General features: G+C 47.1%; 1 protein-coding gene across 5 annotated transcripts in view; it reads left to right on the forward strand.

Moving 5' to 3' along the window:
* The window catches only part of SLC6A9 (solute carrier family 6 member 9), a 224,919-nt gene that overhangs the window by 97,760 nt on the left and 108,328 nt on the right, over nt 1-18,831 (forward strand). The window contains exon 1 of one of the 5 annotated variants that reach the window (XM_069735851.1): nt 9,512-9,774. The exons of the other annotated variants lie outside the window; for them this stretch is intronic. Coding sequence (XP_069591952.1) covers nt 9,760-9,774 — 15 coding nt within the window. The 5' untranslated portion in view covers nt 9,512-9,759. Of the gene's footprint in view, nt 1-9,511; nt 9,775-18,831 lie in introns of those variants that run through there. 5 annotated transcript variants of the gene reach the window in all.

Genomic DNA, 18,831 nt, shown 5'->3' on the forward strand with positions numbered 1-18,831 from the left:
AATCTTTTTTGTGGAAAAATATATATATATTTTTTTTATGACTCTGCATTATAAACTTATGTGAAGCACTTGGGCATTCAAAGTTCTCACCACACATCTATATAAGTTCCTTGGGGGGTCTAGTTTCCAAAACGGGGTCACTTGTGGGGGGTTACTACTGTTTAAGTACATCAGGGGCTCTGCAAACGCAACATATTGCCCACAGACCATTCTATCAAAGTCTGCATTCCAAAAAGGCGCTCCTTCCCTTCCGAGCTCTGCCGTGCGCCCAAACAGTGGTTTACCCCCACATATGGCGCATCAGCGTACTCGGGATAAATTGGACAACAACTATTGCAGTCCAATTTCTCCTGTTACCTTTGTGAAAATAAAAACTTGGGGGCTACAATATCTTTTTTGTGAAAAAAAATAAATATTTTTTATTTTCACGACTCTCCATTATAAACTTCTGTGAAGCATTTGGGCATTCAAAGTCCTCACCACACATCTAGATAAGTTCCATGGGGGGTCTAGTTTCCAAAATGGGGTCACTTGTGGGGGATTTGTACTGTTTAGGCACATCAGGGGCTCTCCAAACGCGACATTGCGTCCAATCTCAATTCCAGCCAATTCTACATTGAAAAAGTAAAACGGCGCTCTTTCTCTTCCGAGCTCTGCCGTGTGCCCAAACAGTGGTTTACCCTCACATATTGGGTATCGACGTACTCAGGAGAAATTGCACAACAACTTTAGTGGTCTAATTTCTCCTGTTACCCTTGTGAAAATAAAAATTTGTGGGCAAAAAGATCATTTTGTGTAAACAAAAGCGATTTATTTTCACGGCTCTATGTTATAAACTTCTGTGAAGCACTTGGGGGTTCAAAGTGCTCACCACACATCTAGATAAGTTCCTTAAGGGGTCTAGTTTCCAAAATGGTGTCACTTGTGGGGGGTTTCCACTGTTTAGGCACATCAGGGGCTCTCTAAACGTGACATGGCGTCCGATCTCAATTCCAGCCAATTTTACATTGAAAAAGTCAAACGGCGCTCCTTCACTTCCAAGCTCTGCGGTGCGCCCAAACAGTAGTTTACCCCCACATATGGGGTATTGGCGTATTCAGGAGAAATTGCATAACAAAATTTATGGTTACATTTCTGTTTTTACACTTGTGAAAATAAAAAAAATGGTTCTGAATTAAGATGTTTGCAAAAAAAAAAGTTAAATGTTCATTTTTTTCCTTCCACATTGTTTCCGTTCCTGTGAAGCACGTAAAGGGTTAATAAACTTCTTGAATGTGGTTTTGAGAACCTTGAGGGGTGCAGTTTTTAGAATGGTGTCACACTTCATTATTTTCTATCATATAGACCCCTCAAAATGACTTCAAATGTGATGTGGTCCCTAAAAAAAAAAAATGGTGCTGTAAAAATGAGAAATTGCTGGTCAACTTTTAACCCTTATTACTCCCTAACAAAAAATTTGTTTCCAAAATTGTGCTGATGTAAAGTAGACATGTGGGAAATGTTACTTATTAACTATTTTTCGGAACATATCTCTCTGATTTAAGGGCATAAAAATACAAAGTTTGAAAATTTCAAAATTTTAAAAATTTTCGCCATATTTCCGTTTTTTTCATAAATAATCGCAAGCAATATCGAAGAAATGTTACCACTAACATGAAGTACAATATGTCACGAAAAAACAATCTCAGAATCAGCGGGATCCGTTGAAGCGTTCCAGAGTTATAACCTCATAAAGTGACAGTGGTCAGAATTGCAAAAATTGGCTCTGTCACTAAGGGGTTAAAGTTTTGGAAATCATTTTGTATCCAAATCCGGCTTTAACCTTCTCCACCACAGTATCATGGACCTGCCTGTTGTGTTCCTTGGTCTCAGGGTTCTGTGTGAAGACCATCACAGAGCAGGAGCATTTATACGGAGACTTGATCACACACCGGTGGATTATATTTATCATCATCAGGCATTTAGGACGACATTGGATCATTCAGAGATCCACAATGAACTTCTGCACTGAAAGGAAAGGGGCCGAATAATATTGCACGCCCCACTTTTCAGGTTTTGAATTTCCACAAAAATTTAAGATAACCAATAAATTTCGTTCAACTTCACAATTAATTGTGTTCCACTTGTTGATTCTTCACCAAAAATGTACATTTAGTATCTTTATGTTTGAAGCACGATATGTGCGAAAAGGTGGAAAAGTTCCAGGGGGCTGAATACTAATAAATATATATTATAGCATCGTGATTACTCGCTAATTCCGCCCACTGCATGGAAGCTCTACCTCCCACCCCATCACCACACATAATCCCGGCCCCCCCACCACACATAATCCTGTCTCCCCCACATTAAATTGTATCTGGTAGAAGTCAAGGAAAGATCTTTGAAAATGATGATACATGTGATTGTGTTTACAGAGAAATTTTAACTTAATTTATGTTTCGTTATGAAATTTGTTTAGATTCTGGAATAAATAAAAAACGCACATCTTACTGAACACTGTGAATAAAATGTATTATTAGTATTATTCAGATTTTTAATGATTATTATTGATATTAACTTCATTTTAAGTTAATTTACCACCTGCGTAAGCGCTAATGAATGTTGTCATTAATTACTTTAGATTAATCACCAGCAGCGTTAAAATATATACACACTAGATGGAGGTTGGATGCTATCGGCAGGGTGGTAACGTCACGATGGGGGCTGGCTTTGCAGCGTTGAGCATCTCTCCCCCATGTGCTCACCACCTGTCCACTCTTTCCTCATGTGCTGACGTCTCCCGTCTCTGCTCTCTTCTTTGACCTGTCTCCCCCATGTGCTATCCCCCTGTCTCTCTCCTTCCTGCGCTGTGTTCTCCCCTCAATGACAATAGATTCTGTAGAAGGACGTAGATCTGGGGATTTATTATGATGGAATATAGGCTGAACTGGATGGACAAATGTCTTTTTTCGGCCTTACTAACTATGTTAATACTGACATTACAGCAGGAGATCGCAGAGGACACATTTTGTGAGGTTAAATATTTTTTAAAAACAGTGATATATTTTACCTCACAAAATGACTCCTCTGTGAGGCCGGCTTCACACTTGCGAGTTTTACGGACGTAAGAGCGCAGAAACTACGTCCGTAAAACTCGCAAAAAATACGGCACAATTATTCTCTATGCCCCTGCTCCTATCTGCCGTATTTTACTGATCAGTATTATACGGCTTTCTACGGCCGTACAAAATCGCAGCATGCTGTGTTTGTCACCGTACTGCGCAAGAAATACGCCAATGAAAGTCTATGGAAGCGTGAAAAATACGGATTTCACACGGACCAGCAGTGTGACTTGCGAGAAATACGCAGCGGTGTTAGAGAGAAAAGCCGGTAATTCAGTGCGGTGTACAGTAAAATCACACTGACAGCTTACAATAGAATAGGTAGAATAAATGTGTACACATAGAATATATATATATATATATATATGTCAGTGAGACACATATATGTATATATATTAATATTTATTCCAGCGCTATACAGCTTGAAAGCCGGTAATTCAATTACCGGCTTTTTCTTTCTCCTTCCTAAAACCCGACATGATTTGAGACATGATTACATACAGTAAACCATGTCTTCTCTCCATTTTTTTTTTGCAGATTCCACACTACTAATGTCAGTAGAGTGTATCTGCAAAATTTGGCCGTTCTAGCTCTTAAAATAAAGGGTTAAATGGCGGAAAAAATTGGCGTGGGCTCCCGCGCAATTTTCTCCGCCAGAGTAGTAAAGCCAGTGACTGAGGGCAGATATTAATAGCCTGGAGAGGGTCCACGGTTATTGGCCCCCCCCCTGGCTAAAAACACCTGCCCCCAGCCACCCCAGAAAAGGCACATCTGGAAGATGCGCCTATTCTGGCACTTGGCCACTCTCTTCCCATTCCCGTGTAGCGGTGGGATATGGGGTAATGAAGGGTTAAAGCTCCCAGGCTTTCTAGGCAAGTTCCCACGATCTATGAACATCCAGCAGAGGGCGCCTCACCGCAAATGAAGCTAAATATAGATCATTGATCTATATTTAGACTCATTCCCCGGGGTTTTGCAGCGAGGAGCAGCCTGCATTAGCAAAGCTCCTTGCTGCAAAATGTTTTAACCCCTTCAGAAGGATTTACATCGTTGGACGTTACAGATCTGCGGAGGGTAAGTATATTGTTGGTTTATTATGTTTTTTCTTTCACAGAACGAGGGTCTTCAGTGACTGGATTGGGCGTAGAATAAAATACTCCAACAACCATTGTTTTTATTTCATTAAAATAATTTTAAATAATGTGTTTGTGTTTTATTTAAACCTTTCATTCAATTGGATTAATAATGGATAGGTGTCGTAATTGACGCCTCTCCATTAGTAATTAGGCTTAATGTCACCTTACAATAGCAAGGTGGCATTAACCCTTCATTACCCCATATCCCACCGCTACACGGGAATGGGAAGAGAGTGGCCAAGTGCCAGAATAGGCGCATCTTCCAGATGTGCCTTTTCTGGGGTGGCTGGGGGCAGATATTTTTAGCCAGGGGGGGGGCCAATAACCGTGGACCCTCTCCAGGCTATTAATATCTGCCCTCAGTCACTGGCTTTACTACTCTGGCGGAGAAAATTGCGCGGGAGCCCACGCCAATTTTTTCCGCCATTTAACCCTTTATTTTAAGAGCTAGAACGGCCAAATTTTGCAGATACACTCTACTGACATTAGTAGTGTGGAATCTGCAAAAAAAATGGAGAGAAGACATGGTTTACTGTATGTAAACCATGTCTCAAATCATGTCGGGTTTTAGGATGGAGAAAGAAAAAGCCGGTAATTGAATTACCGGCTTTCAAGCTGTATAGCGCTGGAATAAATATTAATATATATACATATATGTGTCTAATGACATATATACAGTATATATATATATATATTTTTTTTTCTTTTTGGGACACATGGATCATTTCTATAGCGGTATGTCGGTTTTGCAAGCCTGCGAGAAAACCACGCAGTACGGATGCCATACGGATTACATACGGAGGATGCCATGCGCAAAAAACGCTGACACACCCTGCCTACGGAGGAGCTACGGACCACTATTTTCGGGACATTTCAGCGTATTACGGCCGTAATATACGGACCGTATTTTCATACGCTGAGTGTGAAGCCGGCCTGACCCTGCTGTAATGTCAGCATTGTCTTTTGCTTCCTCCCCTGCCCAGGAGATGTGCTATGCTCCGTACGCAGCCAGACAGGTTTTTTTTTTTTTTTTTAAATTAACTTTCGTTTGTGGGATAACCCGTATAATGTGAGCGGCGTCCTCTTCCTGTAGACACGTCACACATCTGCCGCCGGGATCAGCCGAATGATTCACTGCGCGGAATCCGCACAGGAACAGTGAATCAGACCGCCGCCATCTTTGTGCAGACATATAACGGCGGTCACACTAAAACTGTGCATGCGCTCCTCCTGTACAAAGATGGCGGCAGTCAGTGAATCATTTGGCTGATCCCAGCGGCGGCGTGTTCGCAACCGTGTTCTGCTGGTGGTACCGCGCAAGAGGCTATGTGTGTGTGCTGCATATGGCGTATAGAGTGAGTGTGGGGGGACTATGGTCCGCTGGGGGAATCGCGTAATAGGCTGGCACCAGCAGCAGTTTCCGTATTGGACACTCAAGTGATGGGTGTCTAAATAATCGGTGAACTTCCTCCACTTGAAATTCTAGGATACGGTGACATCTGCACAGAACTGGAAATGAAAACCTTACAAGACAATTATATTAATAGATGGTAATTTCCATAGATGGTAATCTCCATGGGGGCCTCTATCACTATACCAGTGACCACATGTGCCTTATTGTCCTATTATAATGATATGGTAATCTCCATGGATGTCTCCATCACTATACCAGTGACCACATGTGCCTTACTGTCCTATTATAATGATATGGTAATCTCCATGGATGTCTCCATCACTATACCAGTGACCACATGTGCCTTACTGTCCTATTATAATGATATGGTAATCTCCATGGATGTCTCCATCACTATACCAGTGACCACATGTGCCTTACTGTCCTATTATAATGATATGGTAATCTCCATGGATGTCTCCATCACTATACCAGTGACCACATGTGCCTTACTGTCCTATTATAATGATATGGTAATCTCCATGGATGTCTCCATCACTATACCAGTGACCACATGTGCCTTACTGTCCTATTATAATGATATGGTAATCTCCATGGATGTCTCCATCACTATACCAGTGACCACATGTGCCTTACTGTCCTATTATAATGATATGGTAATCTCCATGGGGGCCTCTATCACTATACCAGTGACCACATGTGCCTTATTGTCCTATTATAATGATATGGTAATCTCCATGGGGGCCTCTATCACTATACCAGTGACCACATGTGCCTTATTGTCCTATTATAATGATATGGTAATCTCCATGGGGGCCTCTATCACTATACCAGTGACCACATGTGCCTTATTGTCCTATTATAATGATATGGTAATCTCCATGGGGGCCTCTATCACTATACCAGTGACCACATGTGCCTTATTGTCCTATTATAATGATATGGTAATCTCCATGGGGGCCTCTATCACTATACCAGTGACCACATGTGCCTTATTGTCCTATTATAATGATATGGTAATCTCCATGGGGGCCTCTATCACTATACCAGTGACCACATGTGCCTTATTGTCCTATTATAATGATATGGTAATCTCCATGGGGGCCTCTATCACTATACCAGTGACCACATGTGCCTTATTGTCCTATTATAATGATATGGTAATCTCCATGGGGGCCTCTATCACTATACCAGTGACCACATGTGCCTTATTGTCCTATTATAATGATATGGTAATCTCCATGGGGGCCTCTATCACTATACCAGTGACCACATGTGCCTTATTGTCCTATTATAATGATATGGTAATCTCCATGGGTGTCTCCATCACTATACCTGTATCATCTATCTCTTTCCTGTACTATAGTGCGTCTTTCTGGTAGGTATCAGGACTGACACATGTTCATTATATATATATATATATATATATATATATATATAATATATTTTTTTTATTGCTATATAAGCGCTTGTTATTGTCTCCTGATTGTCGCATTATTGCGGGTGATGTACGTCTGTTTATTCCAATACACACAAAAGAAATAAACCTGAGTATAACAAAGCATGGGAATTACAATAATTTCCAGGGAGAAATTCTTAATTTTCTGGAACAATTTCAAGGATGCCAGCACTTTTGGCCTTGACTGTATATTGTCGGTGTAATTATGTCCGTGTTATTATACTTGATTACATTGTATCCATGTTATTCTATTTTGCTGTTATAAGAAATGTTGAGCACTTTTCTCTTTTCGCACTTTCTGGCCCCTGTTGGTGACTGGACGCTGCCGGAGCTTTAGGGTTTTCTGTAATGAGAACCATGCTCCTGTATGTGCTCACATGAAAGTTAGCCTGATTAGCAATGGCTGTGGGTGGAGCCTGCTTAGTAGCATCTTTGTCATGCTCCGCCCTCGGCTCCACCTCTTGGCTCCGCTCTGGCCGTCGTCTGGAGCTGTAGATGTCTCTTTGTTTCTGGTCTCTGCAGCTCTTCCTCCTCACTCATCCTGTGCTGATCCTACGCTGTAGGTGCTGTCATCCCCCAGTCGCCTCCAGAGCTGCACTCATAGTTCTGCTGGTCTCACTGCTAACTCTCAATCTGCAGGACCCCAGCTCTCCCAGAGTCTCCGGCTTCATCTTACTCCATCTTACTCTCCACACACAGCAGCCAGTGTTCTGTTGTGGTTATTATGGAGAAAAGCCGTCTAATGCAAATGTCTGGTAACAGCCAGCGCTGACTGGGCCCCAGAATAAGACATCCATAGCTCAGGGCCTGACCTGCCAGCAGAGCACAGTGGTCTGTGGTGGTCCGTGGCTTTAGTGGTCTGTGGTAGTCCATGGCTTAGTGGTCTGTGGTGTTCCATAGCGTTAGTAGTCTGTGGTGGTCTGTGGCTTAGTGGTGGTCTGTGGTGTTCCATAGCGTTAGTAGTCTGTGGCTTAGTGATCTGTGGCTTAGTGGTGGTCTGTGGTGTTCCATGGTCTGTGGTGTCCAGGAGACTTAGTGGTCTGTGGTGGTCCATGGCTTAGTGGTCTGTGGCTTAGTGGTCTGTGGTGGTCCATGGCTTTGTGGTGGTCCATGGCTTTGTGGTGGTCCATGGCTTAGTGGTCTGTGGTGGTCCGTGGCTTGGTGGTCTGGTGGTCCGTGTCTTTGTGGTCTGTGGTAGTCCATGGCTTAGTGGTGGTCCGTGGCTTAGTGGTCCGTGGGGCTGAGTGTTCTGTGGTGGTCCATGGCTTAGTGGTGGTCCATTGCTTAGTGGTCCAGGGCTTGGTGGTCTGTGGCTTAGTGGTCCAGGGATTAGTGGTCTGTGGTGGTCCGTGGCTTAGTGGTGGTCCGTGGCTTAGTGGTCCGTGGCTTAGTGGTCTGTGGCTTAGTGGTCTGTGGTGGTCCATGGCTTGGTGGTGGTCCATGGCTTAGTGGTCTGTGGTGGTCCGTGGCTTGGTGGTCTGTGTCTTTGTGGTCTGTGGTAGTCCATGGCTTAGTGGTGGTCCGTGGCTTAGTGGTCAATGGCTTAGTGGTCCGTGGGGCTGAGTGTTCTGTGGTGGTCCATGGCTTAGTGGTGGTCCATTGCTTAGTGGTCCATGGCTTGGTGGTCCGTGGCTTAGTGGTCTGTGGCTTAGTGGTCCGTGGCTTAGTGGTCTGTGGTGGTCCGTGTCTTTGTTGTCTGTGGTGGTCCGTGGCTTAGTGGTCTGTGGTGGGGTCTGTGGTGGTCTGTGACTTTGTGGTCCGTAGCTTAGTGGTGGTCCATGGCGTAGTGGTCTGCGGAGCTCCTGCTGCATGGGTTTAGCCACAGGTGGCGCCGCAGAGAGGGGCACGGGCGGCACGGAGATCTGCCTTTGTGTCAATGCCCCATTGTAGCAGCTCCCGGGGCGACTGGAGAGCTGCACTCTGGAATGGTGTCCTCCGCCTCCTCTGACTTCTTCTGCCTTCTTGTTTCCTACTCTCCTCTACATGTAAATGGTGGGACAGTTTAGATGACGAGATACGGGTGGCAGAACAGATAAAGAATAAAGGCCAAGGGGGATTCTTCTGTCTTCAGGGACGTTTCCTTCGCTGCCCCTTCTCCTGGTGTTAAATGTTTTGTCGTCTTCCAAGTTGGTGAAGACCCCAAATAAAAGGTCAGAAGTTCCTTCCTTTGTGCGGAGGTGAAAGTGGGGGGCTCAGGGCTTCTGTGCCTTTCTGTGCAACAGGGGCTGAATAGAAAGTAGAGGAGAAAAAGTGCTGCAGAGCGAGCGGACGGAAGGCAGCGCCTGTGAATAAAGCCCCCTGCATATTTTATAGGGGGCCGGGGACTCGGGACTCCGTTGTTTCAGCCACTGTGAAAGCTTGTCAGGCTGGCAGATAAACGATGTGTCGCCCATTCAAGGAACATACACTTCCGCAAGGCGCTATTGTCCTGGCGGATTTATATCAGGAACCAGTAACCCTCTCCCTCTTTTTTTTTTTTCCCCTCTTTTGACCGTCCCTGAAGTTCTGCTTGTCCTGCGCTCCACTCCCTGGGGTCACAACGCCACAGAGAGCGACACTGAGCGCACCTGAGGGGCTCATCCCTTCCATCCCCCCAGGATTAGCTGCTCCTTGTGTTCATAAGCTGCACCGAGCTGGACGGAGGCGCTGATGGGTCTGCGAGGGGTAGGTCACTTTGGGCATCTCCTGTCACCAGGGAAATGTGCACCCTGTGGTATCAATATCCAAGGATACGCACCCAATCTGTGGGGTAGTGCACACCATGTCATTGGTGGGTATATGTCCTGTCTGTGGGGTGGTGTGCGCCATGTCACTGGTGGGTATATGCCCTGTCTGTGGGGTGGTGTACGCCATGTCATTGGTGGGTATATGCCCTGTCTGTAGGGTGGTGTACGCCATGTCACTGGTGGGTATATGCCCTGTCTGTAGGGTGGTGTACGCCATGTCATTGGTGGGTATATGTCCTGTCTGTGGGGTGGTGTGCGCCATGTCACTGGTGGGTATATGCCCTGTCTGTAGGGTGGTGTACGCTATGTCATTGGTGGGTATATGCCCTGTCTGTGGGGTGGTGTACGCCACATCACTGGTGGGTATATGCCCTGTCTGTAGGGTGGTGTACGCCATGTCATTGGTGGGTATATGCCCTGTCTGTGGGGTGGTGTACGCCACATCACTGGTGGGTATATGCCCTGTCTGTAGGGTGGTGTACGCCATGTCATTGGTGGGTATATGCCCTGTCTGTAGGGTGGTGTACGCCATGTCATTGGTGGGTATATGGCCTGTCTGTAGGGTGGTGTACGCTATGTCATTGGTGGGTATATGCCCTGTCTGTGGGGTGGTGTACGCCATGTCACTGGTGGGTATATGCCCTGTCTGTGGGGTGGTGTACGCCATGTCACTGGTGGGTATATGCCCTGTCTGTAGGGTGGTGTACGCCATGTCACTGGTGGGTATATGTCCTGTCTGTGGGGTGGTGTGCGCCATGTCACTGGTGGGTATATTCCCTGTCTGTAGGGTGGTGTACGCTATGTCATTGGTGGGTATATGTCCTGTCTGTAGGGTGGTGTGCGCCATGTCATTGGTGGGTATATGCCCTGTCTGTGGGGTGGAGTACGCCATGTCATTGGTGGGTATATGCCCTGTCTGTAGGGTGGTGTATGCCATGTCATTGGTGGGTATATGCCCTGTCTGTAGGGTGGTGTACGCCATGTCACTGGTGGGTATATGCCCTGTCTGTAGGGTGGTGTACGCCATGTCATTGGTGGGTATGTCCTGTCTGTGGGGTGGTGTGCGCCATATCACTGGTGGGTATATGCCCTGTCTGTAGGGTGGTGTACGCTATGTCATTGGTGGGTATATGCCCTGTCTGTGGGGTGGAGTACGCCATGTCATTGGTGGGTATATGCCCTGTCTGTGGGGTGGAGTACGCCATGTCATTGGTGGGTATATGCCCTGTCTGTGGGGTGGTGTACGCCACATCACTGGTGGGTATATGCCCTGTCTGTAGGGTGGTGTACGCCATGTCATTGGTGGGTATATGCCCTGTCTGTAGGGTGGTGTACGCTATGTCATTGGTGGGTATATGCCCTGTCTGTAGGGTGGTGTACGCTATGTCATTGGTGGGTATATGCCCTGTCTGTGGGGTGGTGTACGCCACATCACTGGTGGGTATATGCCCTGTCTGTAGGGTGGTGTACGCCACGTCGCTGGTGGGTATATGCCCTGTCTGTAGGGTGGTGTCCGCCATGTCGCTGGTGGGTATATGCCCTGTCTGTGGGGTGGTGTACTGGAGCGTTATAAGAGGCTGATATCAGTCACATATGATGTAATGTCTGGGGGTTATATCAGTACTGGAGCGTTATAAGAGGGGCTGATATCAGTCACATATGGTGTAATGTCTGGAGGTTATATCAGTACTGGAGCTTTATAAGAGGGGCTGATATCAGTCACATATGATGTAATGTCTGGAGGTTATATCAGTACTGGAGCGTTATAAGTGGCTGATATCAGTCACATATGGTGTAATGTCTGGGGGTTATATCAGTACTGGAGCGTTATAAGAGGGGCTGATATCAGTCACATATGGTGTAATGTCTGGAGGTTATATCAGTGCTGGAGCGTTATAGGAGGCTGATATCTGATGAGCTGATATCTCTGCTGTGGAGTGATATCCTTCTCCCTCTAGGACCTAGCGGTCATCTCCACTGTCTGCTGCTGATTAACTCACCCTTTTGCTGCGGGCTTAAATACCCTTAGTCCCTTCAGCAAGGCATCGGTGATAGCTCTATTTAACGCTGTCTGTTGGAAGTTCTAGAAGTCGACCAGGTTCTTCTTGGAGCCTCTTGGAGGATTGCTGGCTTGAGCTTTCTTGTCTTCTCAATCTATGTATTCCCTCGTTTGTCTACCCTCTACTTCTTTAGTTTTAATGGGGACTGATTAGTGCTCACCCCATCCCCTCCCAATGTATGGTCTATCGCCATGGGCAGTCAGGGATTAGGTTCCTGCTCAGCGATATGTGTGGAACCTATATAAGGACATATTTAGGACAGACAGAGTATTGTCAGATCTGCGGGGTCTCTGTCCCCACTTTCCTAGTGTTTGGGCTCCCCCACCCTCTTCTCCTTGTTGTGCATCTAGCTTCTCCCTCACCAGTGTGACATGATCAGCGGCCATTATTAAAAAATAGACACTTGTTTGTGTTGTGTGGTTTTATGGTGTGAATTTTTTTTGGGTTCATGGATCCCCTTTCTGTGCTAGCAGAGCAGCTGCAGAGACTTATAGCTCAGAATTCTGCAGGTGGTCAACCGATACCAAATGGAATGACCATCAGAAGACAATTTTGTCAAGGTCTTACTGAACGGTTGACAGATGCCTTGGCAGTGTATGAAACCCCAGAGTCACTGGAGGCTGCCATGTCATTGGCTATTTGGGTGGATAGATGCCTGCGGGATAAATGGGTAAGACCAGCTTCTCTTGAGCCCTCTTTACGGGAAAATACCCCTGTGTCGGGGGGACGTTTCAGGGGCGAACCTATAATTGTGGAGTGTAGTGCCGCGGTATCCTCGCTCAAACAGTGAAACCCTGTGGACGTCTGCGATGCCTCGCGGATAGCGAACATTAGATAGGGCAGTAACATATCCCCATCCCTCCCGTCCTTGGTGACCACCTTTTTTAGCATGGATTTAAGGGTCTTATTTAACCTCTCCACCAGCCCGTCGGTTTGAGAGTGGTACACCGACGTATGTATCGGTTTGATCTGGAGCAGCTTACATAGCTCCCTTGTCACCTTGGACATAAAAGGAGTCCCCTGATCGGTGAGGATCTCCTTTGGCAGCCCAAGGCGACAAAACATTGCAAACAGCTCGCAGGTTATTAACTTGGCCGAGGTGTGGCGAAGTGGTATCGTCTCTGGGTACCGCGTGGCGTAATCCACTACAACCAGAATGTTGGTGGCCCCAGGTGGATTTCACTATGGGGCCTACCAGATCCATTGCTATCTGCTCAAATTGTACCTCTATGATGGGCAGAGGCACCAGTGGACTCCGGTAGTTCATGGTGGGTGAGGATAGTTGGCACTCCAGACACATGTCACAGGACCTCCGCGTAGACCCCAGGCCAAAAAAACGCTGCAGAATGCGCTCCTGTGTCTTTTTGACCCCCAATTGCCCTCCTAACATGTGGGTGTGATCCAAGATTGGGGCACCACCAGCTGTTCCACCACCTTATCCTGGACTTTATCCACTTAGTATAACAGCTCCTGGTGGATAGGCATGCAGGGAAAACTGTCTCTGCACTTGGTTGCTGAGCTACTCCATTAGTTTCAATCACCCTTCCTCGTGCCTGAGCCAGGGTGGGATCCTGGAGCTGAACTTACCAGGGGACACCTCCAGCTCAGGGATTGGTGGGGTCTCCTCGTCCTCTCCTGCCAATACCTCTAGGGGAAACCTATCGGGGTGACACTTTGTCCCCAGGATGGCGACCCCTATGACTGGTATCCCTGACTCGGGGTCTTCAAGTTCTGCCCCCAGAATAACATTTTCCCTGGGAAGGTTAACCCTGGTCTCCCACAGGTACTAGAAAAGGGGCAAGTCTCTTCCCAACACAGTCCCATATGGAAGGGTCTTCACCACTCCCACCACCTGTTTAATGTCCCCACATGGTGTGGAAAAATTAACCTCCGCGGTCAGGTACTCTCGGAGCACATCACCCCTACTTTACGTCCAGTGGGGCTGTCCCAGGCAACAAGAGACCCATGAACCAGAGTTACTAAGCTCCCCGAGTCCAAGAGAACCTCCATCTGATACCCGTTGACGAGTACCTTGCACAGTTGGGGTTCGCTGCCAGCAGTGATTGTAGTTGCGGTGCAGATGGGCTGGGCGTCCATAGACACTCGGCGAATATACCCGCAGTCTATGGGGTCAGGGGGCAGTTGGCAGCTACATGTCCGGGCCCTTGGCACTTAATAGATGCAACAAGAGGGGACCTTGAGATCGATTTATGGGACACGGGTCTGTTGTCAATCTCCTTTCGGGATACCCCCTCAGTATGGTCTTGGTCCGGATTGGCCCCAGTGGAGGGTCGTGGACTTTTCCTAGGCTCCTGAGCTGGCGAGGCCCGACGTGACAGCTGAACTGAAGCAGTGGCTGTATACCACTCAATCAGCCCAACCACCTGGTCCAGAGTGCCCGGGTCCCATTGCCCCAGCCAACGCTGTATGGCTGCTGGCAGAGCCCTCACCAGCTGGTCAACCACCACGCTCTACCATCTGGAGGGGAGTTAAGGTCTCAGGTTGGAGCCATTTTTTCACCAGCTGCAGCAAGTCATATGCCTGAACCCTGTCGGGAGGAGATTCCACAAAAGACTGGAATACCCATTGTGCATGTACATATGTGTTAGCCCCCAGTCGGGCAAGGATCTCACGGCTCAGCTTCCCATAGTTCAGGGCACTTTATAGAGGGCCAACTGTCTTAGTATTTCCTCCATCTTGTCAGCCGACTTGAGCTGCAGCGTCTCAGGCCTGATAACTGACATGCAGCACGCTCTGCGGTATGCCTTAGTTCACACTGCCCGCATTCTCCACCATATGTAGTTCAGTGGTGTAGTTCAGGAGGCAGTGACCCAGCAAAAGTTCAAAATAAAGGCTTTTAATGTACCGCGTACTCACAAACAGAAAGTAAATCAGATCCTCCGGATCGCTGCTGGGCAAACAAAAACAGTCCTTGACCGGTTGCCGTGGACTGTGGCACCACCGTGTACGCTTAGGGAGCCAAGCTTTTTGGGCTCCTCTTGGCCCTGTGTTGCCTCATACACGTAGTGCTCTGCAGAGCCATCTGCTCTGACTGCTTGCAAGACCAAAACTGACACACCCAACCCTCTGCTGCAGGGGTTTTTACAAAATAACCTGTGGCCGTCGGTCACATAAAACTGCCGCTCGTCGCTTCTTTTCAGCTTTTTATCACCCATAGAAAACAATGAGCAAGTGGAAAAAAAGGTAACAAAAAAACGGAGGTATCGGGTATTGCTGCGGTTTTGGAGCAAAAACCTAAGGAAGTTGCATCATGGTTTTTGGGGGGCACCAAACTTCATACAGAGGCACAAGAGACAATAAAAACGCAGCAAAACTGGCTTTTTGTAAGCAGCTTCCTTATTACCAAGAGAGCAGGATTCATCTGCGGAAAAAAACACCGCAAATATGCACTGTGTGAACAAAGCATTACACTACATGGATTTTGGAGACCAGAGAAGTTTGTGGACATTTGCGGAGATTCTGCACGAGGGGCCGCAGACAGTAGGACCCTGATCACATGTAGATTTTCTAAAATCTGCCCTGGACACATAGCATGCCCAAGACCAACACTCACTTTCAGGCTACTTTCACACTTGCGTTAACTGCAATCCGTCACAATGCGTCGTTTTGCAGAAAAAAACGCATCCTGCAAAAGTGCTTGCAGGATGCGTTTTTTCCCCATAGACTTGTATTGCTAAAGCATTGCGACGGATTGCCAAACGTCGCATCCGTCGTGCGACGGATGCGTCGTGCTTTGGTGGACCGTCGGCACAAAAAAACGCTACATGTAAAGTTTTTTTGTGCGACGTGTCTTTTCCGACCGCGCATGCGCAGCCGGAACTCCGCCCCCTCCTCCCCGCACCTCACAATGGGGCAGCGGATGCGCTGAAAAGCAGCATCCGCTGCGCCTGTTGTGCGGCGGAGACAACGCCCTGAGACGGACCGAGCCCGACGCTAGTGTGAAAGTAGCCTTACTTTGCATTGCAATTACAGCTACGCCTGTGACTGCAATGAACTCCCACGGCCTTCATATGCTTCTTTGCACATCCAGGAGGACACATAGCGACCATCGCATATAACACCGGTCACTGCCTCACAGTAGTTATAGGAATACATGCAGTTAGGAGGTGCTTCTGCGTCCTATGTCCCCCTGAGATTCGTAATAAAAATGGCGTGTGTTTCTTTGGTGGGAGGAAGGGACATTTTATAGGGGCCTGTCCCTTGATTCCTAAGCAAAAAGACTCAAGTAACCCTTGGGAGTCTTGAGTTTGATAGTCCTCTTCAACCTGTAATTCTCGGTTTGTCCTGACAGCAGAGATGGTGCTAGAGAGCAGGACTGAGAGCATTTCTATGTTTGTAGACAGTGGAGCTGGAGTCAGTATGGGGGGTGCGGAGTTTGCTAGAACTCATGAACTTGCTCTACCTTCGCTAAGCCTATTCCTATTTACGCCATCGGCTCGGCACCACTTGCACAGAGAACACTGACAGATTGTACATAGCATAAGACTGAGGGTGGGGTCTCTTCATTATGAAGTAATTCCTTGCTATGCCCTGAAGGGTCTCCACACTCCTGTTCTGGGTCTACCCTGAAGTATAATCCGACTGTGGATTGGCAATCCAGAGAGATTTTGGAGTGGGGAGATTACTGCCATGAGGACTGCCTAAGCTTTTCCCTTCCTCCGGTATCTACAGGGATCTTACCGGGGTTTTTCTCTGGCTTTGAGAACGTATTTTCTGAGAAGGGGGTGTCAGGATTTGCCCCCCCATCGGGCATATGACTGTCCTATCCTGGAGCTAAGCTCCCCAAGTCCAGACAATGTACAATCTGTCCAGTCCTGAGAGACGAGCTATGAAAGATTTTATTGCGGTAAGTCTTGAGAAGGGACTTATCAGACCTTCATCTTCACCCGTGGCGGCAGGGTTCTTCTTTGTGAAGAAAAAGGATGGCGGTCTCTGTCCCTGTTTAAGAATTAAATCTAATTACTATTCGAGACCCCTACCCTCTTCCTCTGATTCCAGGTTTATTTGACCAGGTGGTGGGAGCTAAGGTTTTCTCCAAGTCAGATTTAAGTGTGGCCTACATATTGGTTAGATTCAGGGACGGGGGTGAATGGAAAATGGCTGTCAATATCCCTGAGGAGCATTTCCAGAGTCTGTTTATTTTTTTTTGGTCTGACCAATGCACCTGTGGTGTTCCAGCATTTCATAAAATATATTTTCCATCATTTGGTTGGCAGGTTTGTGGTAGTCTATCCGGATGATATTTTGGTTTACTCACCGGATTTGAGACACATCGGGGGCATATCAGACAAGTGCTTCAGATATTAAGGGATAGCAAGGTTTTTGCCAAACTAGAGAAATGTGTCTTTGCCATCCAGGAGGTGCAGTTTTTGGGGTACCTGTTGTCATCTTCGGGTTTTCGGATGGATCTGGACAAGGTTCGTGCTGTACTTGACTGAGACCATCCTGAGAACCTGAAGGTCTTCCAACGTTTTCTGAGCTTTACTAATTTTTACCGGAAGTTTATTAAAAATTATTTGGTAATGGTGAAACCCCTTACTGACCTGACAAGGAAGGGGTTTGACTTTTCTAAATAGTCGGATGCCGCCCCGCAGGCTTTTTCCTCCTTAAAGAGTTGTTTTGTCACAGCCCCAGTAATCAGTCAACCCGAGGTTTCCCAGCCCTTTGTTGTGGAGGTTGATGTGTAGGATGTGGGGGTTGGGGCTGTGTTGTCTCAGGGTCCGTCCCCTGGTAAATGGCGTACATGTGCCTTCTTATCCAAAAAATTATCCTCGACAGAGAAATTATGACGTGGGTTCTAGGGAGCTTTTGGTAATTTAAATTGGCATTCAAGGAGTGGCGACATTGGTTGGAGGGGACTGTCCATCCCATTACTGTTATCATGGACCACAAGAACCTGTCATATCTTGAATCGGCTAAACGTCTCAACCCTAGACAAGCTAGGTGGTCCCTGCTCTTTACTAGATTGTTTTGTTGTCACTTTGCGTCCAGGGATCAAAAATGTCAAGGCGGATGCTTTGTCCTGGGGCTTTCCTGGTGGTGGTGACCATGAGAACCCTGCCTCAGTTTTGCAGAAGGGGGTAGTCATTTCGGCCTTGTACCATGACCTAGAATGAAAGGTGATGGAGGCTCAGGGTGAAGCTCCTGGCCTTCAGGGAGGTTATTTGTACCGTATAATTTGTGCCGTAAAGTTATTAGGGAACATCATAACTTGGAGCTTGCTTGTCATCCAGTAGGTAAGGCAACCGCGGACCTCTTTTCCCGACATTTTGGTGGCCGGGGTTTCATCGGGATGTGGTTGAACAGGTGGCTACCTGCAGTGTTTGCACGCGTTCTAAAGTATCACATACCCGTCCGTCTGGTCCTCTTCTTCCACTACCTATACCTAGTAGATCATGGACACACCTGTCCATGGATTTTATTACTGACCTACCGGTATCTGCAGGTAAGACTGTGGTTCTGGAGGTTGTAGATAGGTTCAATAAAATGGTTCATTTCATCGCTTTACCGGCCCTTCCGAATGCCAGGACTCTTGCTCAGGTTTTTGTTAATGAGATCAAGAAGCTTCATGGGGTCCCTCCGATGTGGTGTCAGATCAGGGGACCCAATTTGTTTCTAAGTTCTGTAAAGCGTTCTGTACTCGACTGGGGATGCAGCTCTCCTCTGCTTTCCATTGAATGGACAGACCAAGCACACTAATCAAAATTTGGAGATCTACCTTAGGTGTTTTCTGTTTTGATCATTTTCCTTTGTTGCTATCCTCAGTGTGGCGGAGAAGGTCATGGGAGACAGGTACAAACGTATGGCTGACAGGAGACACTTGCCAGGTGCAGACTTTTGTGTCAATAACTTTGTGTGGTTGTCTACCAGGAATATCGGGTTGAGGATCCCTTCCTGGAAACCAGGACCTAGGT

This window comes from Ranitomeya imitator, chromosome 8 (assembly GCF_032444005.1).
Source record: "Ranitomeya imitator isolate aRanImi1 chromosome 8, aRanImi1.pri, whole genome shotgun sequence".
In the NCBI taxonomy this organism is placed as follows: domain Eukaryota; kingdom Metazoa; phylum Chordata; class Amphibia; order Anura; family Dendrobatidae; genus Ranitomeya; species Ranitomeya imitator.